The sequence below is a fragment of the Pteropus vampyrus genome, unplaced genomic scaffold (genome assembly GCF_000151845.1).
Source record: "Pteropus vampyrus isolate Shadow unplaced genomic scaffold, Pvam_2.0 Scaffold470, whole genome shotgun sequence".
In the NCBI taxonomy this organism is placed as follows: Eukaryota; Metazoa; Chordata; class Mammalia; order Chiroptera; family Pteropodidae; genus Pteropus; species Pteropus vampyrus.
This window is the reverse complement of record NW_011889251.1, coordinates 1,609,228-1,636,607: the sequence shown is the minus strand read 5'-3', so window position 1 is coordinate 1,636,607 and position 27,380 is coordinate 1,609,228. Positions and strand designations below refer to the sequence as shown.

At 41.2% G+C, this 27,380-nt stretch overlaps 1 protein-coding gene and 1 non-coding gene across 2 annotated transcripts in view; one reads left to right on the top strand and one right to left on the bottom strand.

Moving 5' to 3' along the window:
* Positions 1-2,019: 2,019 nt before the first annotated feature.
* The window catches only part of LOC105306989 (protocadherin alpha-1-like), a 191,277-nt gene continuing 165,916 nt past the window's right edge, over positions 2,020-27,380 (bottom strand). Inside the window, 1 exon segment of the mRNA XM_011382323.2 lies at positions 2,020-4,755. Within this exon segment, the coding sequence (XP_011380625.2) occupies positions 4,445-4,755 (311 nt within the window). The 3' untranslated portion in view covers positions 2,020-4,444.
* LOC111732578 lies at positions 21,031-21,149 on the top strand. Its single transcript, XR_002777608.1, has one exon. It is a non-coding gene; the product is annotated as a 5S ribosomal RNA (ribosomal RNA).

The following is a 27,380-nucleotide window of genomic DNA, read 5'->3' as shown; positions in this document are numbered from 1 at the left end:
CACATAAAATCAGAAGAGATTTCTCACGTTGCAAGTTATATGTCCTGCTAGCCAACATCCAAGCCAATTCTGGCAGAAATTAGGTGATCAGTTTCTTCTACAAGAAGAAGCACATGAAAAGATGATGAAAAGGTCAAGAAGTGGCCAACTTGCCATTTCGTAAGGAAAGTTGGGACTTTCAAGTCCTCAGGAAGTATATCTGTAGCTTTTTTTTTTTTTTTTGCGCTTTTAGCATACCTCTTGATGTTTTGGTGGTTTTAAAATCTAAATTTAATACTAGTATTACGTTAATGTTTGTTCAATTACATCTGTGCTTTAAGATTGTGTTTCGAATTTACAAAACATAAAATATACTAATACGAGATCCTGAAACTCAGAATCTTACTTAGGAGCCTAAAAGCCAACAGCGAAGGCTCTCTTCATCCTTAAAAATGAGATGAATTGCAGTTCTTCTGGAGAGTGAATCCTGCACCCTGTATATGTGAGATACATGTCAAGTAGACTGATCCTTAAAAGAGATGGAACCTGGGTTGTTTCTGATTGCCTGGAGGACACTAGGCAAGTTCGTGGATCTTTTGGTAGTTTGCCCATCTGCCAAAAGAAATTGTTGGAGGTGACTCTTCTCTCTCTCTCAAGCTGTTGTACTTAGGCTCTCATGGAATTTATTCATTTGAAAATGCAGATTCCTCTGGTCCCTGACTTTCAGGTCACTGACCACTGATGTGGAACTGCTTGCTATAAAGAGACTAGTGACTTGACCACTTACTTAGAGCCCTGATTATTATTCATAATAGAAATAGATAAAGAGTTATGTAACTGACTTTAAGAGGTTCCATCTCTCTTTTTTTTTTTTTCCTTCAGGGGTGAGCAAAAAAGTGGAGGAGTAAAAAATATTTTTATTGCAAAGTCTACGTTGACTTATTTTACCATCCCTCATTCACAATTCAATCAGGAGGGAAAGTGCCCTGAGTGTAATAGCTAAATGTGCAAACGAGGGGTAAGGAAATGGAAGGAAAAGGTTATTAATATTAATAGCTATTCATTGAGCACTATGGTGTGCCAGACCTCTAAAATCTTTTTGAGATTATCTCACTAAATCTTCCCCTACAAATCTATAAAGTATGTACTATAATTATTCTTATTTTATAGATGGTGAAACAGAGGCTGAAAACTGAGAGTAGTAGCTTTCTTAAGGTTCTAGTAAGTGACAGAGCTGTACCAGTTTCTTTCTTTCTTTGAGTAGAGTCACATACATCTTGGTTTGTCTAGGATAATCGCAGTCCACATCTTGTAATTATTAATGGTGTCTCTATCTCAAACATAGACTCGATAACAAATGAAATGGTCACTCTTATCCCAAGGTTTCTCAGTCTTGGTACTGACATTTTGAGCTGGGAGATTCTTTGTTGTGGGGGACTGTCTTGTGCATTATAGGGTGTTTGCCAGCATCTTTGACCTCTACCTCCTAGGTGCCAGTAGCATTCCTCACTCAAGTAACAAAAACCAAAAATGTTCCCTGTTGAGAATCACTGCATTGAAAGTCTATACTCATAAAAATTTAACTACAGAAGGAAAATATAGTCCATTTGTTACATAACATGTACTATGAACTGAACCTATTACAGTGGCTGGCACATACCCCATACTCAATAAAAGTTAAATTCTTGAGGAGCATTATTTGACTTCTCAACTGTAGAGAGGTGCGAGGGCTAAACAAAAAATGAACAAAATGACTGGAGTACCCTAGTGATAAAAATTGGTTTGTTGCAATTCTTATTAGAGAAGACTGAAATAGTGTACTGGGAAGTGACCCAGAAACCTACTGGCTGCCCATTCTAGTAATATTATGGAGTTTAGTTCCATTGAGTGTTCTGCCATAGTAATGAGCATAAGAGCCAGGGAGATAGCCAGAGGGTGATACAGTAAGTTCCATACTGCAATTTTCTTCAATAATAACAACTAAGGATAATCAATGTGCTATTTTCTCCTACTCTTATACTTAGAAATGACCACCATTTCTTTCATACCACCATTTTCCATTTATTAGTAATAACAGAGGAAATACCAATAGCACCAATTAAAAATGAATCCACATGATGTGTTTTATCCTTACAGCTGTAATAACTAGTAACTAACATGGATTGGAAAGCACTTTGTCAAGGTGAAAAGTGCTGTACAGATACATTATAATTATCATCATTAATAAATTAGCCCAATTCTCCTAGTATTCAAAAGGCACGTAAGGTCAGATACATGGGTTTCAGTGGGGCAAAATGATCACAACCTACAATGTAGCAATGGTTCGCATGTGTTGGTAAGAAGTTTTACCCCATGCAATCCTGCAGAGCTGAAGTTACACACCCTTCAAAATATGGGAGAATGAAGCTAAAAGTAGACAAACAGATTTTTTTTTGAGATTTAATGCTTTTGTTTTAATAACAGACTCCTACCTCTTTTACGTTAACTTTTAAAAGATAATTACTCAAATTTCTAAATTATACATTTTAACAAAGTTAAAATTTCTTATTTAAGGTGACAGTAAATTTTAATTTTCTCTATGAGCTGATATTCCAGCTATCATTAAAATTTCAAAGCATTCTGCAACTTTCAAAGAGGTCAGATTGATAAATTTTGTGCTTGCACACCCTCAGGGAATATCTTCAGTATTCATTCCAGAATTGTTACTAGAAAAAAACAGCTTTACCCATTCCCTTGCCAGCAGGAGTCTTGGCAAGGGAGCGGCTCTTGGCTGACCATAAATAAAATTCCTTGAATCACCATTATCTTGATTAAAGAAAGAAATTTTACTGTGTCTTACATACACAAAAGCTGATTAAATTAACAATGGTTTAAAAAAACTGCTACTCCACTGTTTCACAGGTGTACAAAAGGAAATATAATGGAATTACATTCAACAGTAAAGCTTAAAGTTCACTCTAGGTAATAGTTGCATTAACATTCACATACACAAGCACAGAGTAAGTATATTTCAGGAGTCTTATAATAGCATACAGCATACATATGGGAGATTGATTTCAGGAACATCATAGGTGTTAGCAAGATTAGCAATTCAGAGTGTAATAGAAAAGGTAAACGAAACCAAAGCGAAGGTGGAGGCTCGCACACCAAGACAAATCACAGAATTAGATTGAAAAGTCTGCTCACTGTACATATGAGAAAACAATATTTTTCTTCAATTTCTGGGTCTTGATATAGTTAGCTAGAGAAGGTTGTGTATTCAAAGTGCACATAATTGTTTCTTAGAAAAGAGAGAGAGAAAGATTTTTTTATTTAGTAATCAATACATGCAAGAGGCAGCCTCAGAGTGACCTGAAAGAGTAAAGCTGTGATTGGCAGGTGGCCGGTATAATACAGATGTTTCAGGCAGTTCTCTTAAAGCACTTCTGTAGCAGCAATGATCATTTAAATGGCTGTCAACTGAATTCTCTTTTAAGGGGAGTTTAGGGGCATTGCTCTCATCATAGTTCTCTTTAAAGATTTATACTTATAGATTTTCTCTTTCTTAAATAAATCTATCAAACAACAAACAGCATAAGTGAGGTGTTGGGGTTTTCTTTTTCTCTTTAGCTTTTGCATATGTGTTGCTGGAAAAGGATCTGGCCTTTTCACAAACATTGTGTGCAAAAGAATTTTTAATAAAGTGAGCACAAGGACATGTACAGGAAACACATCAGATCTGCTTCTGTCGCCCTGGCTTGCCCCTGTTAAACACTGAGCTATTGGCTTGTAGATACAGTGTGAGTTTTAGGTATAGTGACATCACAGCCAACAGACTTTAGGGACTCCTAAAGCCTTGTCAGTGAAGGTGGTTTTGTCTGCTAGAGGGTGGCCACCGCCTCTTGAGTTGTAAGATTTAGAAAGTCTGGTCCCTTTTAAATTTCACATTCCCCCTCCAGTCTGGTAACTCCCACTGTTTATTTGCCTTGGTTTCCCAGCCCTCCTTGCACCAGCTAGACTAATCTGGCCCATCCCAGCCAACATCTGACACTCACACACCCCCAGTAGCCACACATACCCAGTGGCCACAGATACCCAAGCTGCTCAATCTCAAAACCTTTCAGCCTGCCCTGTAAGTGTCATCAAGACAGGATCCCCGGAGCACAGGGCAGAGAGTCCAACCTCTCACTGGCGGGGCTGGGAAGCCTCTCCTTTTCGGCGGAGGAGAAAGGAAACTTGGGTCTGCTTTTTAGGTTCTGAAAACAAGCCAGAGTGGAGAAAAGAGTTAACACCAGACTTAGTAAAGCTTTTAAGACAAAACCCATTAAATGAGATCTAGACAGACACAGGGAACTTTCTGCAGATTTCTGAGGTCTAGTAAGAGAGGGCTCACGTAGATAGGAGAAAGGAGTAGGGCGTTGCTACATGGGAAGGATTTGCCATTATTACAAAAACTGGCTAAGTGGCTTGTTTCCATTACATGACCTCACTGGTCACTGTTGTCAGTCGTGCTGTTCCCTTTCTCTTTTTTGTCTTGGGTCTTGTTACCCTTCTTCTTTTTCTTCTTTTTCTTGGTCTCCTCCTTTTTGCCGAAGGTTATGAAGTCACTTTTGTCAATTTGGCTGTTAGTAGGCTCCTGCCGGATGGAGATGATTGCAGGAGATCCTGGGATAATGAATTTGTCTGGCAACTCACCGGGACCAGATTGTTTGGGGTTGCCTGGTCCGTATTTAAAGGTCCAGCTGTTGCTGTTGACACCAGCACCGACTGGAGGGGACACCTCTCCTGCCTCTGGTTCTGAAAGACAAAACACCAAAAGTTCAGTAATAGAGTCATATGCCTCCCATGCCACATTAGTGGGTAAAGTACAAGAAAAGCTATATAGATAGAGGCCTGGCCCCTCAAAATCATGGGTTATTTCTTTAAGCCTGAATACAAGGGCAGCATTTGATTAGAAGCAGGAAGGCAGATTTTCTCAGCAGAGGGTCCAGAAATCTGTACTTTTTGGTTCTTTATGAAGAATTTCCCAAAGAATAGTTTTGTGATTATCCTGCCTGGGAATGGGGCATGAAATGTACTGGATTAAAGCAGAATATGCAATAAAATACTTAGGAATAAATTTTAACCAAGGAGGTGAAAGACCTGTATGTTGAAAACTATAAGACATTAATGAAAGAAATTGAAGACACAAATAAGTGGAAAGATATACCCTGATCATAGATTGGAAGAATTAATATTGTTAAAATACCCGTACGACCCAAAGCAATCTATCAATTCAATGCAATCCCTATCAGAATTCCAATGGTATTTTTTCATAGAAACAGAACAATCTTAAAATTTGTATGGAAACACAAAAGACAGGGAATAGCCAAAGCAATCTTGACAAGAACAAAATGTCCAAAATACATAAAGAACTCATTCAACTCAATAGCAAAAAAAAAAAAAAAATCCAATTAAAAAATGAGCAGAAGATCTGAATAGACATTTTTTCAAAGAAAACATACAGATGACTAACAGATAAATGAAATGGTGCTCAACATCACTAATCATTAAATAAATGCAAATCAAAACCAAAATGAAATACTACTTCACACCAGTCAGAATAACTACTATCAAAAAGACAAGAAATAACAAGTGTTGGCGAGGATATGGGCAAAAGGAAACCCTCGTGCACTGTTGGTGGGATTGTAAATTGGTGCAGCCACTATGGAAAACAGTATAGAGGTTCCTCAAAAAATTAAGAATAAAACTACCATATGATCCAGCAATTCAACTGCTGAGTATTTAACCAAAGGAAAAAAAAAATAAACTGACTTGAAAAGATAGGCGTAATCCCATGTTCATCACAGCATTATTTACAATAGCCAAGACATGGAAACAACAGGTATGTCCACTGCTCGATGAATGGATAAAAATGGATAAATAAATCATTATTCAGCCACTAAAAATAATGAAATCTTGCCACTTGCAACAACATGGATGGACCTTGAGGGCATTACACTAAGTGAAATAAGCTAGACAGAGAAAGGCAAATACCATATGATGTCACTTATATGTTGAATCTAAAAAAAGAGAGAAAACAAACTCATAGATACAGAGGACAGATTGGTGGTTGCGGGAGGTGGTGGCGAAATGGGTGAAGGGAGTTAAAAGGTACAAACTTCCAGTTATAAAATAAATAATAAGTCATGGGGATATAATGTACAGCATAGTGATTATAGTTAATAATACTGTATTGCATACTTGAAAGTTGTCAAGAGAATAGATCTTAAAGTTCTCATCACAAGAAAACAAATTTGTAACTATGTATAATGACACATTAACTAGATTTGTGGTGGTGATCATTTTATAATGAATATAAATATCAAATCATTATGTCGTACATCTAAAACATGTCAACTATACTTCAATAATATATAATTAAAAATTAAAGAGAATCTTTTTCAGGAAAAATTTTTTAAAAACCCTGAGGTCCTAAGAGCTACTATAAACAGAGCATTTCCAGGAGCAATCAGTGCTAACTTTTTTATACCTTTCTACAATGAGAGATACACTGGGATGTCTCACCTGATGTCAGGTACTACTACATTGCTGTTTCTCAAACCAGTCTAAGGACCTCTGAAGTCTCCAAGTTCTGTCAGAAATTTTTAAATAGAGGTTTCAATAATGATGGTAACATAAAAGGCAGCTGACATAGTATATTCTGCATCACCAAGAATGGCCAGATTCCAGAACCTTGTCTGCAATTGTACTCAAAATGCTTTAATTTTCTTTGGCTAATGGTGGGGGGACCTAAACTAGAGATACATGATGCAGTTTAAGATGTAAAACAAAACAAAACAAAACAAAACAAAAAAAAAACCATGCAGAATATACTTCTTTTAGTGTATGAATTAGAGAAAGCTTTGGCTACAAATATATTTTGACACCTATTCTGTCCGAATCAAAAGCTAAATTAGTTGAATTCATTATAGTTGACCCTTGAACTTTGTGGGGGTTAGAGATACCCAACCGCCCCCCCACAGTTGAAAATCTGCATATAACTTTTGACTCCCCCAAAACTTAACTACTAATAGCCTACTGTTGATCAGAAGCCTTCTCAATAAAATGAAGTCCATTAATAGATATTTTGTATGTTATATATATTATACATGTATTCTTACAATAAAGTAAGCAAGAGAAAAGAAAATGTTATTAAGACAATTGTAAAGAAGAGGAATACATTTACACTACTGTACATATTTATAAAAAAAAAAATCCACATATAAATGGACCCGTGCAGTTCAAATCCTGTTGTTCAAGGGCCAATTGTATTTGATCCTAACTCTATTATAATGACCTTGAGGGGTGGTGGGATAAAGCAGAAGAGAGATGGGAAGAACTGCGGGTATAGAGGGATACTATGCAGCACAAGAGGGTGGAATCCTGCTGTAAACTGGGCCTGTTTGTTTGGGAGCCAACACTGGAAGCCAACCTTACTTTCCAAACCCAGTCTCCTCCCTCACTGTGCTCACAGTCTAGTTGGGACATAGAGTTAAGCAATTATAAACCAATTTGATAACTGCAATAACCAAGGAACATGTAAAATATTATAGGACTCCAGAGGAGACAATTATTAATTATACTTGAGAAAGTCAAAGGAGATTTCAGAGGAGAGATGAAATCTGCACTGAGATTTGAGAAAATGATTATGCGTCCAAGAGGGTTTTCAATGCAAGACTTTCCCAAGAGTCTAGTTGGAAAACACACCAAAAGTATACTGATGACTTCTAGATGAGCCGAGGTCAGAGGTAGAGAGAAAGGGTAATGATCCGTCTGGGTAAAGTAATCCCAGTAGCCATGACGTTGGAACCTTTGACCTCACAGCAGTGTTCATGTGTCTGACACTGCTCCGTTAGTGGAGTCGTGCAAAGTTCCACCGGATAAACCATTTACATTTAATTGAAGCTTTGGGTTCTCTACATCAGGTTTTTCCTCCTGTCACTTCTCAATGTTCTCTAATTGGCATCCTTGAGCACTACTTTTCTAACATTGCTCACAGCAAGCTCACTAGTTACATTATTTCCAAAGCCAGTGGTCACATTTTAGTCTTCATCTTATTGAATCTCTCTGCAGCATCTGTCATCCCTTTTTTGAAGCACTTATTTTTATCAGTTCCTTGTCCATTCTCCTGACCTTTTCCTCTGGCTGTTCTTTGTTAGTTTTCTTGCGGGAGCCTCCTCATCGATGTGTTGGAACATCTTTGGGTTTGGCCCTAGACCTTCTCTTCTTTCTCTTCACTCTGCCCTTTTGGGATCTCAGCCATGTCCATGGGTATACATACTATTTAAATTTGTATCTAAATTTATATCTAAAGCCCATATCTCTCTATACTCCGATCTCATGTATCCAACTGCTTATCTGGTATCTCCTCTCGGAGGTCTCATGGAAATCTCAAACTGAAGGAATCTCAAATCAAAGTCATGCTTCCTCTCATCTGTTCCATTCTAAATCTCTGCACTGTCATAAATGACACTATTCACCCCAATGATTAAGCCAGAAACATCAAAGCCATTCTCCATTTTTCTCTCATCCTCATTCTTCCTTTATAATATGTCAAGACCTATGCCTCCTAAATATACCTTGACTTTGTCCTCTTCTCCCCATTTTCAGTGCTACTACCTTTTTTCAGGACACCAATATCTCGTATGTGAATTACAATAAGAGCCTCTTCCTTGCTCAACCTGCTTCTACGTTTGCCTTTCTCTAACCCTCCGCACAGTAGCCAGAGTCATCTTTATTCCTTAAAGTCTTTTTCCCTTTTAAAAAAAACTGAAGCAGAATATAATACAGTAAAATCCTTAAAAAATAGATATATCTGATACAGTGATATCAGATTATATCACTCCCCTGCTTAAAAGTATTCAGAAACTTTCTATTGCCTTGAGAAAAGAAATCAAACTCCTTATATGGTATATAAGGCCTTTCGATAATCTAATGTTTTTAATTCTCCAGTCTCACCTACAAGTCTCCCTCTTACCGCTATTCTCCAACCACGCTGGCCTTCTTTCAGTTCCACGAACACCGCCTTGGGATTGTTTTTGCCTCAAAATCTGCACACACGTGGTTTCCCTTTGTTCTAGAATGATCTCTCCATTCTTAGCATGACTCCTCATTCTTCAGGTCTGTGCCGAAATGTAACCTTCTCAGAGGCACCCTAGCCAAACGGCTCCTCCTTCTCTGTCTCTATCACTATAAGGTCCACAGAGGCAGAAAATATGTCTATTTTATTCACCAATGTATACACAGTGTCTAGCACAATTCCTGGCCCATAAAAGGTATTTAATAAATCCTTGCTGGATGCATAAATGAAAGGACTGAAGTGAGAAGTGGCAGTGGTGCCTACTCTCTAGAAGATCAAACAACTTTCAATTGACGGCACTTTTAGAGTCCCTAAAGACAACAAGGTAATGCATGTAAAGTGCTAAGCCTGACTCCAGCACAAGGCAAAAGCTCAATAAATAGAACCTCACACGGGCAACTATATATGGTTCAGCTCTTGGTGCAGGATATGGATGTTGCAGATTTAGACCAAGAACCAGCAGGCAGTGGAGAAAGGGAGTAAGAAACTTTCTTCTCTCCCCTAAACCCCTTTCCCTACACCATGCTTCCCCTGGCAGAGCTGACACTAAATCTCTTTGGACAAAAGGCAATAGATATTTTTTCTCAGAGACTACTTTCTTTGACTCATCTAAGATAATCGAATCTGCAATTAAGCTCAGCCAAGAATTTGCCTTTTACCTTTCAAATACAGGCCCTGACTCTGAGAGACAGACAAATGTGAAAAATGCATTTAAAGGCCTCTGATTTGGTGTCTAAGAGGACAGGGTGTCAATATCACTCCTCGGTCCTTCAGTTGATCTCACAGAGGCCAGGATGGAAATTTTTTCCAACCACAGCCAGGACTCTGCACAAGGCCTGCTGGCTTGTTGTCTGGAGGGGCAGAGCTCAGAGACATCTTCACCCGGCAGAGCCCCTCACAGCAGGACTGCTAACAGTTAATGAGCTTCCTTAACGTGTCTCTGAGCTTCTCCAGCCTTTGCCGGGAGTCTTGGTTGGGTCTGACTCAGCCTAAACTCCAGGAAGCAATGAGACGAGCATTCAGGTGCATCCTCTCACATTCCGCTTTTGCAGAGCAGAACGAGACCTGGTTTCTCCAATCCCTCACAAGCCCTTGTGCCTAACCTGTTCTGGCTGATGTGTAAGCAAATCTCTGAGGGCTCATTTAGGTGAAATAAGAGCTTAAGAATCTGACAAACAACATTTGCTGACCGTCTAGTCTGAGTCCCTTTTGGCCAAGAGCACTGAAACCCTTGGCCAGCTTTGCCTATAAAAAGCTGTGACTTTGGGGCAGAATCAAAGAGATACTCCCTTCTGAACAAGAGAGAAAGGAAGACACACTTTTTCTGCCCCTAATCCTGGCCCAGGGCCAGTCCCAGCAAATCATCAATCAAGGGAAGGTTTCTTCTTTCAGGGCTGCCTCCCTTCCCCCATCCCTGCACTTCCCACAAGCCCCCTCCCCTCTGCTCCTGGGGAACCTAGCTCGCAGGCAGACAAAGACCCAAATGAATGGATCACTTAGAGCCTAGAAAGAGGATTTCAGATGCACTTCAAGCAGGTGCAGGTCTGGATCCTTAGGCACAGCCCTTTCCTGATTTTCAAATTACAAACCATTGGGATTTGAAAGTTCTAATAGAATATGATCATCATAGTAAATGATTTTGGTTTTGTTCGTTTGTTTGTTTGTTTGGTATTGGCTGATTTCTCCACAACAGGTAGGAATACATTTAAAAACCAGAACAATGTACTTTTTTAAAAAAGCATAAAGATCTGCAACTTTAAAAATTGCCCTCCAGTCTACAGCCATGCTACCCTGAACAAGCCCGATGTCTGATCTAGGAAGCTAAGCAGAGTCAGGCCTGGTTAGTATTTGGATGGGAGACCACCTAGGAAGACGAGGTGCTGTAGGCGTAAATATATATATAAAAAAAAAAGGAATTGTAAACTGACAAGGTCCTTGTAATCTATGAGGTCAACCAAGGGTTGCCTGGCCTAAAAAATAAATAAATAAATATAATAAAAAATAAAATAAAATGAAATAATGAAAAATAAATAAAAACTGCCCGCTGGAGGTAGTTGACCACATCGCTTAATCCTGAGATCCAGTTTAGGCAATTCCCTTGGGCACTGCCTAGGGTCTTCTTGGCAACATCCCCTACTTTCCTCTTTCATGTTAAACCAGCTCTGTCTGGAGTTCAGCCTCTGTGACTGAGAATGAATGGGCTGGAGGCTTTGCCAAGGAAAGTCCTGAAGACTGTGAAGCAAATGCCAGACTTGTGAACTGCCCCCAACTCCTACTGTGAACTGCCCTGAACAATCAGGTACTGGCCATGAGAGGTTTATCCGACTACCCCTAACAGAACAATAGAAAGTCCTTTTGGCCAAGGATGTTGCTTTCTGGAAAGCGTGTAGGGGGCCATGGGCGGGAGACTTGAGGGTGTTTAACTCTCTTTTCTGCTCTTAATCTTGCTTTGGCTCTTCCGAACTTGAGGGCCTGCCTTGACTCTGTCACTTAATAGTTCATATCCCTGGGCAATGTACATAAATATCTCTGAGCCTCGGTTTCCTCTTGCATAAAATGGGGATGATCACCTGTCTACACCAAGGTTAAAGATGTAGCTCACACTTCCTGAGCCCTTCCTATGTGCGTGGCACTGGACTAAGCAGACTTGCATGCAATATGATTTTTGCTCCTCACAAGAACTATATGAAGTAGATATTGCCAGTATCTATGTCTGTTTAATAGATATGTGTTTATAAATGAGGAGATTACGGACTAATAGTCACATGGTTACTAACTAGCGGAGCCTGGGACTCAGATCTAAGCAGTCTCACTCCAATTATGAGACCCACATCCTGAGCTGTATATAAAGGCCCTTTGAAAATCCTGAAGCATTATACGAATGTAGCAATTACTATAATTATATCTGTTTTGTCACCATTTGGGAGACAGAGATGCAGGCAGGAGCCTCTAAGCTAGAATCAGCAGAAAGGAGATGGGGACGGGTGGGGGTTGGGGAATGACAAACTCAGGAAAAGCACAGCCCAGTCTGCAGGTCTCAGCCCCTCCCCTTTGCTCCCCATTCATCCCTTTGTTACCACCTCTGAGATTCCGGTGCTAAGGTTAATAAAGAGCTTCCAGAAAACCCATCATTTTGATTAAAGCCAGGGCTTATCTTGCCAGACAGCTCTCTGGAGGCTGCCTACCGCCCACTCTGCTAGGTCAGTGCAGCCAGCAAAGGCTATTAAATGATTACAGCCGTTTCTGGCCCAGCCAGACAGCTCCCCTGGACCGCTGGCTTGTTCTCCTGCACGGGGGCTCTGCCTCTGCCTCTGGCTCTGCAGATTCTGAGTTTGCAAGTAAACACCCAGGCTTTCTGAGCAGGGCTACCCCCGCCTCAACCCCTTCCTGGACTCCTCTCCCCACTTGAGCCAACCACTGCAGCCTTTCAAGCATCTCCGATTTCATGAGAGCCTTCTTTAGCTTTGAGCAACCATATCATCTCTGTCTCCCATCTCCTGTCTCTGTCTGTCTCTTTTCCTCTGTGTTGAGTGTACGCGCACGCGCGCGCGCACGTGTGTATCTACCAGAATTTGGCAGATTGTAGAATTATACACGCTCAGCCTGGCCAAAAGGCAAAAAGCATCCATCAAACCTGCTGAAAGACTAGGCTGTAAAATATCTCTAGCTTCCTCCCCACCCCCTACTCGGCCATCCGTAGGGTGTGTGAACTGCTTGGACAAGCTCCGCCTCCTCTCCCTCAAGTAATCCTTCAGGAATTGGGCAACGTTAATCTGAGTAATGACAGCTCACAAAACACGGGAGAACAGTGGTCTGATCCTGCCCAGGATCAGAGAGATGCGGAGAAAGCTCGAACCACTTGCGGAGCGTTTCCAGCATTTCTCACTGCTTCTTAGTCCTTCAGTTGACAGTGGAAAGAATTTTCCATGGAAACAAGAAATGTAAAAATATACCTCCGGTTCTCTATAAGATTTTAGGCTCTATATTCAGAATACCAGGGTTAAATCTGGCTACATCATGTACATTCGGTGATGTTTAGCAAATCATTTAATATTTCTGCGCCTCAGTTTTCATGTGTAAAGGAGGCAATAGCACCCACTTCATAGGGTTGCAATAGGATTCAATGTAATTATCTGTATACAGCACGTAAGGTAGTGCCTGGCACGAAGTAACGACTCATTACATTTTACTTGGTAGTAAGATCAGAGCAACAGATTTGTTTAAGGACTATTGATTGATTACTAATTATGAGTCAGGTACTTTATTAAGCATTTTACATATACATATTTATTTGTAAATATATATTATATTATATTTGTTTATTTATATTTTATATATCTACTTAAGATTTCCGTTTTATAAATAAACTGACGTCTTAAATTACAGCGAGATGATTTGTCCTGAATCACAGAGAGATTTGGTAATAAAGCTAAAAAATTATTCTCACATTAACTACCCAGCTCAATAATAGAATTGCTATTATTATTATTTTTTATTTCTTGAAGCTTTGGGGATGGGGGAAGAGACAGAGATGAGCTCAATTCACAGGCATAACATTCTGATCCCTAGAGTAGCTGGAAAAGGATGATGTGTGTGATCAGAAGGTAGGCTTGGTGATGTGAGAAGCTGATCTGATTCTACTCCCCAGAGGCTGCCACCCCAGAGTGTTTCACCCGTTTGGGGTGGGTTGAGTGATCTGGAAACAGATTTTGTGGCTGCTTGGTGCCTCAGGCCACAGCTGGGCTAATTTTCAGTAATCTTGGAGCGGAAGAGATAAATACAGTGGCATATTTTTAAAGCCACAGCTCTTGCTTTGTGTCCAAAATAACTCTGCCATTTCTAGGTTAAGAGTATAAAGACATCACGTGCTAGGAACCCAGATTCAAAAATCGGAATTGCTGGTCTTAAATCTCTTCATAGCTAGCAAAAAAAAATTTTTTTTTAAATCATACTTCTTTCTGTGACTCCTAACCCAGCGGGGCTCAGGCTGTATGGTTTTCTCTACCTTATTTCCTAGTTGCTAAAGTCCCCCAGGGTCTAGGGAGGGCAATTTCCCCTTTAGGCCTCCTTCTCACAATGCCCCCAGCCTCGAGCTGCTGTTATATCCTGGGGGTAGCAGAATGCTTAAAAAGAAGGTTTGGAGTCACACATATTCAGTTGAAATCTCAGCTTTACTATATTTATTTGTTATGTAACCTTAAGTAAATCACTTGGCCTCTCAGCCCCATTCTTTCATATGTAAAACAGAGATAACAATATCCATCTAATGGGATTGTGGGCATTAAAAAGAGACAATGCTCGTAAATCACGCTGACTGATGCTGGCATGCAGAAACTGAAATAAAGGATCTGTACTATTACTAAGTAGAATTCCTCTGAGGAACCTGACTCCACCTCTAACAACTATTCCCACCGCTGTACTTCCAAGAACTCTCTTTTCTGAGTGCCCCCTCCCCTTGGGCTGTGCCCCTCCCCAGTATTATTAAAGATATCTATCTAGGAAAATTTTCCAGCTTAGAACTGCTTGCTAAGTGGGGAGCCATTGTCCAGAGCCTTCGGAAGCAGGCAGGAGAGGGAGCTTGGACACTGATCAGCATGCTGGACTACGTATGGAAAGGCTTGGGGTCAAACCACAGATCCACCATTCTGCTTTCTACTCTTTTCTCCTGCGCTGTTTGGGTAGCACTGACTTGTAGTTTCTTCAGCTGTAACGTGAACACAGTAACTACCTCCCAGAGGCACTGTTATCCATTCAACTAAATTTATTATGTACAATAAATTAGACATTGTGCTAAGAATCAGGGATAGGGATACAAATAATATTAGGACAGCTACCCTGCCCTCAAAGAGTTAGGGTGTAGAAAAAGACAAGTAAATGACAAGATACAATATTGTTTTAAGGAATAAACAAGGTAGAGAAACTCTGGCATAAAGAGGGCATTACACTTTAGAGAGCCTGCTTCACATCCTGGCCGCACCGCTTACTAGATAGATGTGTGCCCTTATTTGACCCTAGGTGTCTGTTTCCTAGGCATTAAAATGGGTATAATAATAGACTTATCCCTGGGGCTACTTATACACATTAAAGGAGTTAATATATGTAAAGTACTTAGAACAATACCTGGCTTAGGGGCACAAAATATGGTTTAAATGCTTGATACAGGTTAGCTCTATCACAATTATTATTCACAAGTATATTCTCTCCTCTTTCTCTGTTCCAGTATTCTCAACCCTGAGGGTTAAGTCCTTTGATGATGGTGTCATTGAGTTAAGTGACATATAGCACTAGCCAGAGGTGGGAGTCAAAGGGAAGTGTACAAGTACAGTCCAACCCCAGATAAGAGAGTGCCAATTTGATGTGTTCATATCCTATGACCCTGTAATTACACTTCTGGAAATCTATCCTATATAATACTAGGAGGAGTGCATAAAATATATGTATAAAAATTGTTTAAAAAAAATTGCATTGTTTAAAAAAACATACATATTGGATACCAATAGGAAACTGGATAAATTATTGTATAGGCATACAACAGCTTATTAAAGAAAAATGAGCTAGGTCTATATATACTAACTTGGAAAGGCGTTTTTCTTTAAAAAAAAAAAAAAGCTGTATACAGTACTAATATGTATGACATTATCTCATTTTGCTTTTGAAAGCCTACATATTTGTTTCTAAACATAGAAAAAACATTCATACATCACCCATGTGAATAAAAATTACTAGAAAGAACCCTAGTAAAACCATGAACTTTACGTGATGATGATGTGTCAATGTAGGTTCATCTATTATAACAAATGTTCCACCCTGGCACTGGACACCAATAGCAGCAGAGGCTCTGCAGGTGTGGGGACAGGGGTACATGGAAAACTATTTGTACTTTCCAGTCATTTTTGCTGTAAACCGAAAACTACTCTAAAAAAAAAAAAGTATATTAATTTTTAAAAACTTGGAGGATACACACAAAACCATTCACAGTGGTTTCCTCATTGAAGGGGAGTGAGATTGAGGAAAACTTGAATATTGTCCTACAAATGATGCTGCTCTGTTTAATATTTACATCAACAATGTAATTGCATATTATTTTATAATACAGTATTTAAATTTTTATACTTATAAAAAGTGGGGAGACATACACTAAACTATTGGTAGTGGTTACTTCTGGAGAGTGTGACTGGAGATGGGAGTAAGGCACTACTCATTTTAATTATGTACAGATTTAATTTGTTATGATTTTTGCCTTTTTAGAATTAAATCAGAGAGAGAGAGAGAAAGAGAGAAATTAAAAATAATACTAGCCCAGTCACTACTTGTATAATCATCTGCAAATTAAAAAAACTAGCTCAACAACTAGCTGAGACAAAAGGTCAGTGTCCCAGATAGCCTGGACCCAGGATCAGCTACATGATTTGTAGGGCCCGGTGCAAAATAAAAATGGGGACCCTTTGTTAAAAAATCATTAAGAACTTCAAGATGGCGACAGCATCATATTAAACCACACAGGGCCTTTCTAAGTGCAGGGCCCCAGGAAGCAGCTTTGCTTCCCGCTGGGTTCCTCCTTGAGCACCATAATCTGACCTGACCCTCCCCAGGGGTTTCACACTGCCTGTCCCACCCAGCATGTGTGGGGCATCATCCTTTCTCCTAACAATAACCCTGCTTTGGTTGGGTTTTCAAACTCTTCTCCATCCTTCTCCCTTACTTTGTTACAATCTGTGCTTCTTAAATTTGGCAGCAGTCCCAGGCTCTGTGTTGCTAAGTCCCTTCTCAGCCTTGAGCAACCATTTCTAGACAAGAAGTGATATCCTTGCATCGAGGGTATAAAATGGAGGTGCTGTCAAAACACTGCAGGAGGAGCGTGAGAGAATGTCATCAAGGAGAACCCCCTCCACTACTACTATCCCTCACTGAACATTCAATATTATTCCACTGGATCTAGCAAAAACATTTGAATCCTTTTTACTGTGTGCCAGGTATTGTGCTAAGTGCCAGGAGTATTAAATTGAGTAAATGCTAGCATGTTTGCATGCTTCCCATGAGCTAAGCATTTCTGCATGTGTTGTCTCATTTAATGCTTATAGCAGCCTACAGGCTTGCCTTTTTCACACATTAATAAACCTGAGGCACAATGATTAAGTGGTACAACAGGGATATGAGGCACTATGCCACCCCACCACTCTTAAGCAGTTCGCACGAGGCAAAATTTAAACAAACCTGCCCTCCACGCTCTACATTTTCTCAGACACAGTCAGGCCAAGTCCACCGAAAGTATCTAAGAACATTTCCAAGGCCAGTCCTTTCCGCAAAAATGCTGTATTCACTTCCCTTTTAGGCCCAAATTTCTAGACACTCAAAGTTTCCAATCCTTGGTTGAGGTAGAGAAAAACACAAAGCTGATAACTCATGAGCTTGTCTTGATATATTATAGGTTGATTTTTGAAAGTTCATAGAGCAAAGGGGGCTCATAGAGCCTCCTTTCTTAAAAAAGCAATTCTTCTGGTGGCTCTCCATTGCCAGCAAATGCAACTACAAGTTCTTTAGCAGGATTTTTAAAGTCTTACAAAATCTGACTCCAGTCTATCCTTCTGATCTCATTTCTCAATAGTCCTCCATTCCACCTCGCCCAACAAATGCCCTCATTCTATTCACCCAGATTATGCGCTTCTGATTTTTTTGTTTAATGCATGTACTGTTCCCTCTTCCTTCCCACATCCTACTTACCATCCTTCACTACCTACACTACGTGTCACATAATCTCTGACCTAATGCCTAAATTCCCAGTTCCATCTGAGGGAGAGTTTAGGCTCTCTGGAAATTGGTGAGGGGGACCCTTCTCAGGATAGGTGAACTAGCTACCATATTTACATGGGGTTTGTACTGATAACATAGACTCTGGGACCCATTCTAAACTGACAGGCCTTGGTGGTCTGTTCCAGCTTCCTTCTCCCTCACTGGCCCTGCCTGTGCATGGCACTATTATGGTCCTTATCACATGACATTATAATATTTCTGTCTTATTTCTTTACATTTATGTTTCCCCCCACTAGATTATGAGGATAGGACTGTGTTATATTTAATATTCTATTAGCTCACCTAGAACAGAAATTGGCCTTAAGCAGGTGCTTAATAAATGTTTGTTTAATGACTATATAGAAGGTTTCAACCAAATTCCATATTGAAACCAAGCCAAGGAAAGTACTGTTGGACATGATATTCTGATATTTTACTTCTGTGTGTGTGTGTGTGTGTGTGTGTGTGTGTGTGTGTGTGAGAGAGAGAGAGAGAGAGAGAGAAAGAGAGAGAGAATGTGAATGAATGAATGAATGAATGAATGAATGAATGAAGATTTTAAAGAGAATACTGGTGGTGGTGGTTTCCGACAGAGCTCTGGGGACCCGCCTACGAAGGAGGTTTTGTGAGGATCTTCCTAGCGCCCTTCAAATCACAACTATTTAGAAGTTGTATCCTGGAGGCAAAGTTGTGACCCTGAGTGAGAAAAATCCAAAGCAGCTAACTTATATCTCTAAATTCCTAGATTTAGATTTAGAGAGAACATATTGAAGAGCTCGCTCTCCCTAAAGAAATTTTCCCAAGGCAGATATTTAGAATCAATTTATATTTGGTCCAATAGAGGGAAATTAATGTGACACTGATCATTGACTAAACACAACCCCACTGACTGCAGACTACAGGGCCAGAAGTTGGATCGACATCTTAGTGACACAAGAAGCCTCCAGGGGATGCTGGCCTTCAAGGAAGCTCTTTCGTGGGTCTCATGGCTAATCACTGTCAGAGGCATGAGGGGTAATTTATTCTCCAATCAGAGCTGCTAAGTGTGCTGAGATGCTTTAGGCTTTGGAGATGCCCAGCCTGTCCAGATCTCAAGGAGGTAGCTAGTATGAGAATAGGTTTTTATTTAAGCAAAATGCTCCTAAAAAGAAACAAACGAACAAATCCTGAGTACATGTGTATCCACAGAATTGGCCCATAACCACCCTGACTCCTGACCCTGACACAAGATGCATCATTGGGGAAAAGTAAGTGAGATTTAGGAGTGCTGACTGAAGTACCTCCTCTGCCCCAATGCCCGCAACCCCCAACACACACAAACACACTGATCAGGCTCTGCACTTTCTTCTCCAGGGAAGACCTAGATATACGCTTTCATCTGCTTCCTCCTAGACACAGATGCTAGATACATACAGGACAGGCAATATGCATTGCCCCTGCCTCTTGGCAGCACCCCGGGGACAGAGACTTTTCCTTTGGCTACCATGCCCTTTAATTGACTCCTTCTAGATTATTGTGGATAATCCAAACTGCTCCCCCAAAAATACTCTTAAGTATTTTTTGGGAAAATACTCAAGCCTGGGACAGAACAATATCTCTCAGCCCTTAATAATATAGTGGGAACCATTTCTCTCCCTTCTCCACATTTCCACCTCTGCCCATAGAGAAGGGAACACTCACCAAACCAATAGTTTTGTCCAGTGGAGGGTAGGCTAGGAAGGGAGATCTCACCTTTAGCTCAGGGTGCTGAGATGCTCTAGGCTTTGGAGGTGCCTAGCCTGTCTGGATCTCAAGGAGGTAGCTCTTCCCAGGAAAGAAAAGTTATCTGACTGGGGAGATTACCATGAATCATACTTTAAATGGACTGTGCTTCTTGCTTGAGCAGTTAGTATCAACAGTCACTATTCTTTCTGTGAAGTGCCTCTCCTCTAATTACCTTTCTCTGCTCCAGCTCAGCCTCTGTTTGATAATCAAACTCGGACAGGGAGAGGTCTGCCATTCATTTTCTTCCCTTGCATTTGAGAGGTTGAAGGTCATATTCTCCAGACCATCTTTACCAATAATAAACTTGATTCTGAACTTTGATCCCTCAATTAGTTCCTTGCATCTATTCTTAGTTAAAATTTGGAGGGAAAGCAAAGTGATTAACTAGTCTCCACCAAACTTCTGACAATTAATAGCCTTCAAAAAGCATTTAAAGTCTAGTCTGCGGTGACTACACTCTTTGCAAAGTTGTAGTATGAACCTTATTTTATTTTAAATATGCACCTTATTTTACCTTCACTGCTACTAAAATTTACACACACAGAAACATATGCAGCCACTTCTGCCTGAGCATGAAAGACCCTGTGGTAGACCGATAATGGTCCCCCAGAGATGCCCATGGTCTTAATTCCTGAACTTGTGAAAATGTTATGTTACATGACAAAAGGAACTTGGCAGATGTGATTGAATTAAAGATCCTGAGATGGAGAGATTATTCTGGATTATCCGGGTGGGCCCACTGTAATCACAAGGGTCCTTAGAAGTGAAAAGGGAAGGCAGGAGAGTCAGAAGAGAGAGATTCGCACATGCTGTGCTGCTGGCTTTGAAGATGAGGAAGGAGCCAGGAGGACAGAAACCCTGGCAACCTCTACCAGCTGGAAAAGGCAAAGAAAGGGGTCCTCCCCTAAAGCCTCCAGAAGGAACGCAGCCCCGTTTCACCGTGAATTTAGGCTAATGACAGCCATTTTGGACTTCTGATTGCCAGAACTACAGGATAACAAAATGGTATTTTATTTTAAGCCACGCCGTTTGTGGTAATTTGTTACAGGAGTAATGGGAAACTAATACAGATTTGGTACCTGGAAGTGAGGTGCTGCTGTTACAAGTAACTGAAAATGTGGAAGCAGCTTTGGCCTTGGGCAATGGGTAGAAATTGGAAGAATTTTGAGGAGCATGGGAGGAAGCACCCTGATTACCTTGAACAGATTGTTGGTAGAAATATGGACATGAAAGGCGCTGTCAGTGAGGACTCAGATGGAAATGAGGAACACGTTATTGGAAACTGAAGGAAAGTGGATCCTTGTTATATAATGGCAGGAACCCACCTTGATTTTAGCCCAGGATAACCCATTTTGACCATCTGACCTCCAGAATGCAAGATAAAAAAATTTGTGTTGTTCTACGGCCATGCCACCCTGAACACGCCCGATCCCGTCTGATCTCGGAAGCTAAGCAGGGTCGGGCCTGGTTCGTACTTGGATAGGAGACCACCTAGGAAGACCAGGTGCTGCAGGCATCAAAAAAAAAAAAAAAATCGTGTTGTCTTGAGCTACATAGTTTATGATAACATGTTACAGCAGTGATGGGAAACTAATCAGATCCATACGGTCAGCCTCGAACTCAGTGAACAGCCCTTTCCAGGTCACCAGGCATATGGGATAAAGTAACAGTAGTGTGTTAGTTAAAGTGCACAGGGCTCAGCAGCAAGCAGACAGTGGTTGAAATATTGTCTTTGCCATTGTAGTCATTAATCAATTCAACAAATATTTACTAAGCACCACTGTGTGCTAGACACCTTGTTAGACATATAATGGTTACCAAAAAACACTGCGTGACTGTGAGCCTCAATTTTCTTATCTAAAACATGAAAATAATAATGTGCTTCTCTTGTTTAAGGAGTTATGGCATGTAAAGTGCATACTACATTCTCAATATTAGTAGCTATTATTGTCTTCCTTTCTCTTGTTCTAAGACTATTTCTACAAATTATGGGACAACAGCCCAGGATTTAAAGACTCTGAAATTTCAACAACAAAGACCATCCCACTGACACAAAGACACACGCACTTCTTTGCTAATAGACATTGACGGAGAAAAGGGAACTTCTGTGTTCCATGGCTCGTCATCAAACACAGAACCAGGCTCACAGGCTCAAAGGTGTCCAGATCTGGGATGGTTACATATCTGGCAATGCTCTTCTCCCCCAAGAACTCTCTCTGACATGCAGCTTGGTGAGCACCTAATATAAATCATTCACACTGGCTGAGGCTTCCAGTCTTGCCACAGACCTTTAGGTGACCTCAGGTGATTGTGGGAACAGAGATGTGACACGTATGTTCTTGAGTAAGACAATATCTATGGTGCAGAGTCAAAAAAGATAAGAGAGAAGACTTGGGGAATGTCACTTCACTACTCAGCTTGGTCCACGATGTCACGTAGAGCAACAGCCCTGGACACAGGATTGGTCCAGTGCTGGAAGTAAGCCGAAGCTGGCAGACTTTCTTGGACCATCAACAACAAACTTGTTTGTTCAGACCTTCTGTACAGAAGAGGCTTTACTTATTTTTTAGGTTTGTTTGTTTTTTTTGTTTTGTTTTTTTTTTTTTTATATTCAATGGCAGCTGTAATCTGGAGGCCCAGGGTGCCCTGTCTGGGATTCAGCAATCGGGGGACACAACTCTGGTAACATCATCCCTGTTCTCTCTCTTTAAAAAAAAAAAATTATTTTATTAGTTTCAATAACCAATACAGTACATTGGTTAGACATTTATATAGCTTATAAAATGATCCTCCTAATTGCTCTTTCTCGCCTGTGGCTCTCCACCTAGCCTTTACGTTAATGCTAACTGCATTCCCTATGCTGTGCTCCCATTTCCATGACCTTTTTTTTTTTTTTTCAGCAGCAAATACCTTTATTAGAAGGAAAAATAAAGCAACGGTACACTTCCAGACATGGAAGCAGGCCTGAGCAAGAGAAGAACAGCTCAAAAGGCTCAAGGGCCATCCTTGTTCTCTTGTGGATCCAAATTTGGTTCTCAAAAGTTACCTTTTCATATTCTACCCTTCTAGAGTTATACCTTTTGAGTTCGACTTCTCTCAATTTCCTGTTTTAGTATCAGCACAAATATCCTTTTTTCCCCTTATTTCCTTGGGTATTGCCATCCTCAGGACCATCTCCTCCTGTCCTTCACTAAGCCCACTCTCTTGGAGACAGACCATTCCAGGCAGGACTGCTGCTGAGGAAGCTCTTGGTCTCACCGAGACACGGGTGGAACAGCACTGGTATCTGCTCCCACTCCCTTTTCTGACTGGGTAACAGGCTTTAAGTGCTGAGGCAGAGAGAGGCTCCTCTCTGATCCACACGCTCGCTTCCAGGCTTCCTGGCAATGAGCTCTCTTCTGTGTCCCTTCTCTAGAGGCCCCTAGTCTCAGCAGTGCTTGGCCTGAATATGTTTCTCCAGATTAGGGAATGACCTTCTCAACTGCAAAGTTGACTGCCTCTGTGAAAATGAACTTTGCAAGTTCTTTTGGAATCTGGGCTGAGTTTTTCTGAAAATGTTTGTCATTAAAGACCTTTGTCATTGCTGGGAACAGGCTCTTATTTCTAGTTTAGTAGAATCAGTGAGGCTGAGAGCAGTGCTTGCTGGAGCTGCAAAGCTCAAAGGAATTATAAGTTATCACTACTCTTCTTCCCTCAATCCAGGTTATAATTAGGTCCTTCTTGTCCAAGCACCTTTCAGGCAAGAGCCCCAAGCCCAACAATTCAACCAATCTTTCCCACAGAATGAAATGTGAACTCCCACCCCCACCCTCCCTTTTCCCTTCCCCACAGAGCTCTCAAACACACAGATGACAGGTAACCTGTCATCTTTGAGCTGAGTCAGGTGGCAGAGCTGGTGACCGACCCCTCCCCCGCTTCCTTGGCCCTATGTGATACTAGGATCTTCCCAGTAGAAACCTGAATTTCCCTTTTGATAAGGGGCTTAAAACGTAAGGTACGAAGGATGGTGTATAGGGAACGCTAGAGGGAGGGTGATTCAGAAACTCTCCTGTCTCGTGCAACATTTTTAAACAAAAGAAGGATAAGCAGTGTTATTTTTTCTAAGTCAGATTCAAAAGGTGTTTTCTCACGATGAAGTTTTCAGGGGCCAGACTGTACCACTCCGGTGGCACATTAGAGGGATCAATGACAACTGAAGGAACCATAATGAGTCTCCATTTCCTAACTGCATTAGCTGCTTCGCTGCTGCATCTGCGGGACCTGAAGGGAAATGCGGCCTAAGGGAAGAGTTCCTGCTGCTCTCCTCCCACTCTGGCCTCTGAGGTGCAGGTCCAGGAGCACAGGTGTGCGTGCACGTGGGATTAGATTTTCAGGGGGCACATAACCTCTGTTTTAGGCCACTGTTAGAGAAGAAATTCACTTATTCTGTGCCATGGCCCCAACTCTGACTGCAATTTGCCCAGGGCTACCACCCCTGGAAGATTTGGTGTAGGAGAAATGGGAGGTGCGTGAATTACAGGGTGGAAGGAAAGAACTATCTCAGAATCTATTAAAGAGAATGTTTGATTTCCTAAAAACCAGGAAGTCTTCACTTTAGTCGTTTATTTCCATGACCGTTAAAAATAGAAGATGTAGCATGTTCTTCTAAGAAGATGAAGAAAGTCATAGATGGATAGATGGATGGAGCCAGCAAAGACTTAAGCTTCGTGGCTTCCCCTAGGTTAGAGGGTTCTAATTGCCCTTCCACACCATCTGGCTCCCTCCCTCCAGGTCAGAACGCATAATATAAGCTACAGAGAGAACTCCAACAGACGTGATGAGCTCCACGCCCCCGGAAAGTAAAAGTGCTTCTTAAAGAATTCACTTTACTCAGCTAGAGACCCCTGAGCCGAGCTGGCACTCCTGGGCCGTGAGATTCAAGGTGAGAGAGGAGGGTACTGACAGGATGGAGCTGTCCCACCCAGAGACCACTGATCTCCGTTTTTTCCCCTAATGAGGATATGCACACACCTCCCAGGACTATCATTGCCATGACAACAATAGAAATTGAGGGTGAGAGGGTTAGTGGAACGGCATGCTTTCTAAATTCTCAAACAGGGCCTGAGGCTGCACTCGCTCATGAAGTGGAAAAATTCATGTTGGCAGTTCTCCTAAATGGATTCCAAAAAACTTAAGGATCATGGCTTTTTTTTTCTGGGGAAGAGCCAGAGATGGAGGCTCCATGGTGGCCCTCTGTGGGGAGCTGGTTTTGTCAGAGGGGTAGGAATCTCTAAGACAAATAAGAGCCCACCCCACTCCTCTTAAAACTAGGACACAAACTATGTCCATTTTCCACAGAGCAAAGAGATGTGGCAAACCAGGGCAAAAATATCCCCCAAGGACACAAAAAGACAGGCACTTTAAAAAAAATCTTCTGTATAATAGAGCCTTCCCACAGAGACTACTCAGAACAACTCAGACCTACATTCTGAAGCTGAAGGATAGACTCATACCTTGACAAATCATAAAAATAGCCACCATTTACTAAACATTGTTCTGCAGGCTCTGTAATATGTGTGTACTATCTCATTTAACTCTTGCAGCAACCCTATAAGGTAGGTACTGCTATTATCTCCATTTTACAGAGAAAGAAACTGGAAATTGGAAAATTAAGTAATGGTTCCTGGGACATACAACTGCTGAGTGGCAGAGCTAGAATCCAAAGGAGAGTTACTCAGACCCAGAGCCTGAGCTCTTAGTGATTCTCTCTCTGATATGGAGAAAAGCTTTCTATTTCTTGCAAGAATCATAGGCAGATGCTTCCTTGCATGGTTTCTGAGCCTCCAAAGATATCAGACAACCTCAGGAATATTTACTCTTGACTCTCTAAACCAGTTCTTAAACTTTAGGGTACATCAGAATCACACGGAGGGCTTGTTAAAATACAGATGACTAGGTTCCACCCTGAGAATTTTGGGTTTCGTTCAGTAGGCATGGTTAGTGCCGCTGCTCCAGGAACCACCCTTTGAGAACTTGCCCAGTGGCTCTAAACTGAGGTGCACTAACTGAGCCTCACTGCCTTAGTTGCCACTCCTACCTGATTCATCTTTCACTGTTCAGTCCTGGATCCCCTGGAGTGTTGCTTGATGAGCTATAAAGTTATCTTTGGCAGTGCTGTGTGTTTGGGAATTCCCTGTGCTCTTTTGAAAATAGTGAATAGCTCCCACTCCGAAAAATAATTTACCGTTGCTGCCTTAGGTAAGTCCTGAGATCCCATGAAATATAGAAAGAGGAGCTTGGATGAATCAGTGGGAAAGAGCAAAGCAGCCTGATGCCCTGAAGCCAGATCAGCTCTCTAGAAGGCAGGGGCAGTATTTTTATAATGTCTCAGAATTCTCTCTAGGAACTAGTCACAAGAAGGCACTCATTAAAACCTCTTCAGAGCATTCGCCCTGAAAAGTCAGAGTTTTAAAGGTGAGCCCTTCACATGACTCTTCCCCAAACACATTCCTCCATCTGGAGTATGCCCTGCTCTCCCTAGTTAGCTCATTTTCTTCTTCCACTCGGTCTCACAGGAAGCTGCCAAAGAAGTAAGAAGCCCTGTGGCCCAGGTCTGCTCACACAGAGGAGGCTGGAGAGAAGAGCCAGTAATCAGGATTGACGGAGTTAATGCCTGACTTGTTTATCTTGCAGCAAACATGACCTAGTGATGTCCCCATAGATCCCTTCAGAGCCTAGCATCTTACCTAGGCTTTTGTGGACTGTGAAAATAAATGAACAGTTTAGTAACAAAGCAAAAGAATTCATCAATGGAGGAAAAACAACTGTGGGAACACATGTGAATGAGGATACTGCACAGCAGGCCTCTCTCCCTTTATGCCCACGACTGCAGCTGCTGTATGAGAAGGTGCTGGTGCACGAGAAGGTCTCAGACACAAGCGTAAGGAGACTCAGGCACCAAGAGGAAGCTGTTTGGAAGCAACTGCACCTTCGTCATGAAGCACTAATCAATGAACAGAATCAATGAAAGACAGGCTCTACTTGGGACTGGAAACAACCAAGTTTTTCAAAACATTTTCCTTTTCTTTGGGTAAAACTAATAAATCCTCCTCGTTTCATCTCCAAGAGGACAGCTGAGGGATGACCGAACTGCGTAGATGTCAAGATGATCTAGAAAACTTTTGAGGGTTTCTGTCTGGGCCTAGAAGTGAAAACTACTGAATTCTGGCCACCAGCTTATCAGCCAAGGCTACATTGCAGATTGCACAAAAGTATCCCAGAATAAAAGGAGTAAAAAGATGAGACATTTATTAATATTCTATGTCAAGCACTATTTTTCAGCTCTTTCTTCTTTAGCTATCATGGCAACTCAATAATATAGGTGTTATTATCAGACCTAATTTACAGAGATGATGTAATTAAGAAAACATGAATTATGCTCACCCAGCAAGTAAGTTTGGAATTGTAATTCAATTCCGATCTGATTCCAAATCATCATCTTAGTCTTTATGCCATACTCCCTTCGAACAGTGCAGAACATATTTTGAGTCCTAAAACCTAAAAGTACCTAAAGGACAGAACAGAAGGCAGAGGAATATGTCTTTAACTTCATATCGTTGGTGTGGAGGTATGGTGAAAGTATGGTTGGGTCATCTTATGGAGTAACTGGAAGATGTAAGCTCTGTCCACCTCAGTCCATGAGGACTGCGACTCATGAGTCATCAGCCAGGCACAGTCCTGGAGGGAAGGGATTATAAAAATGTGGGTA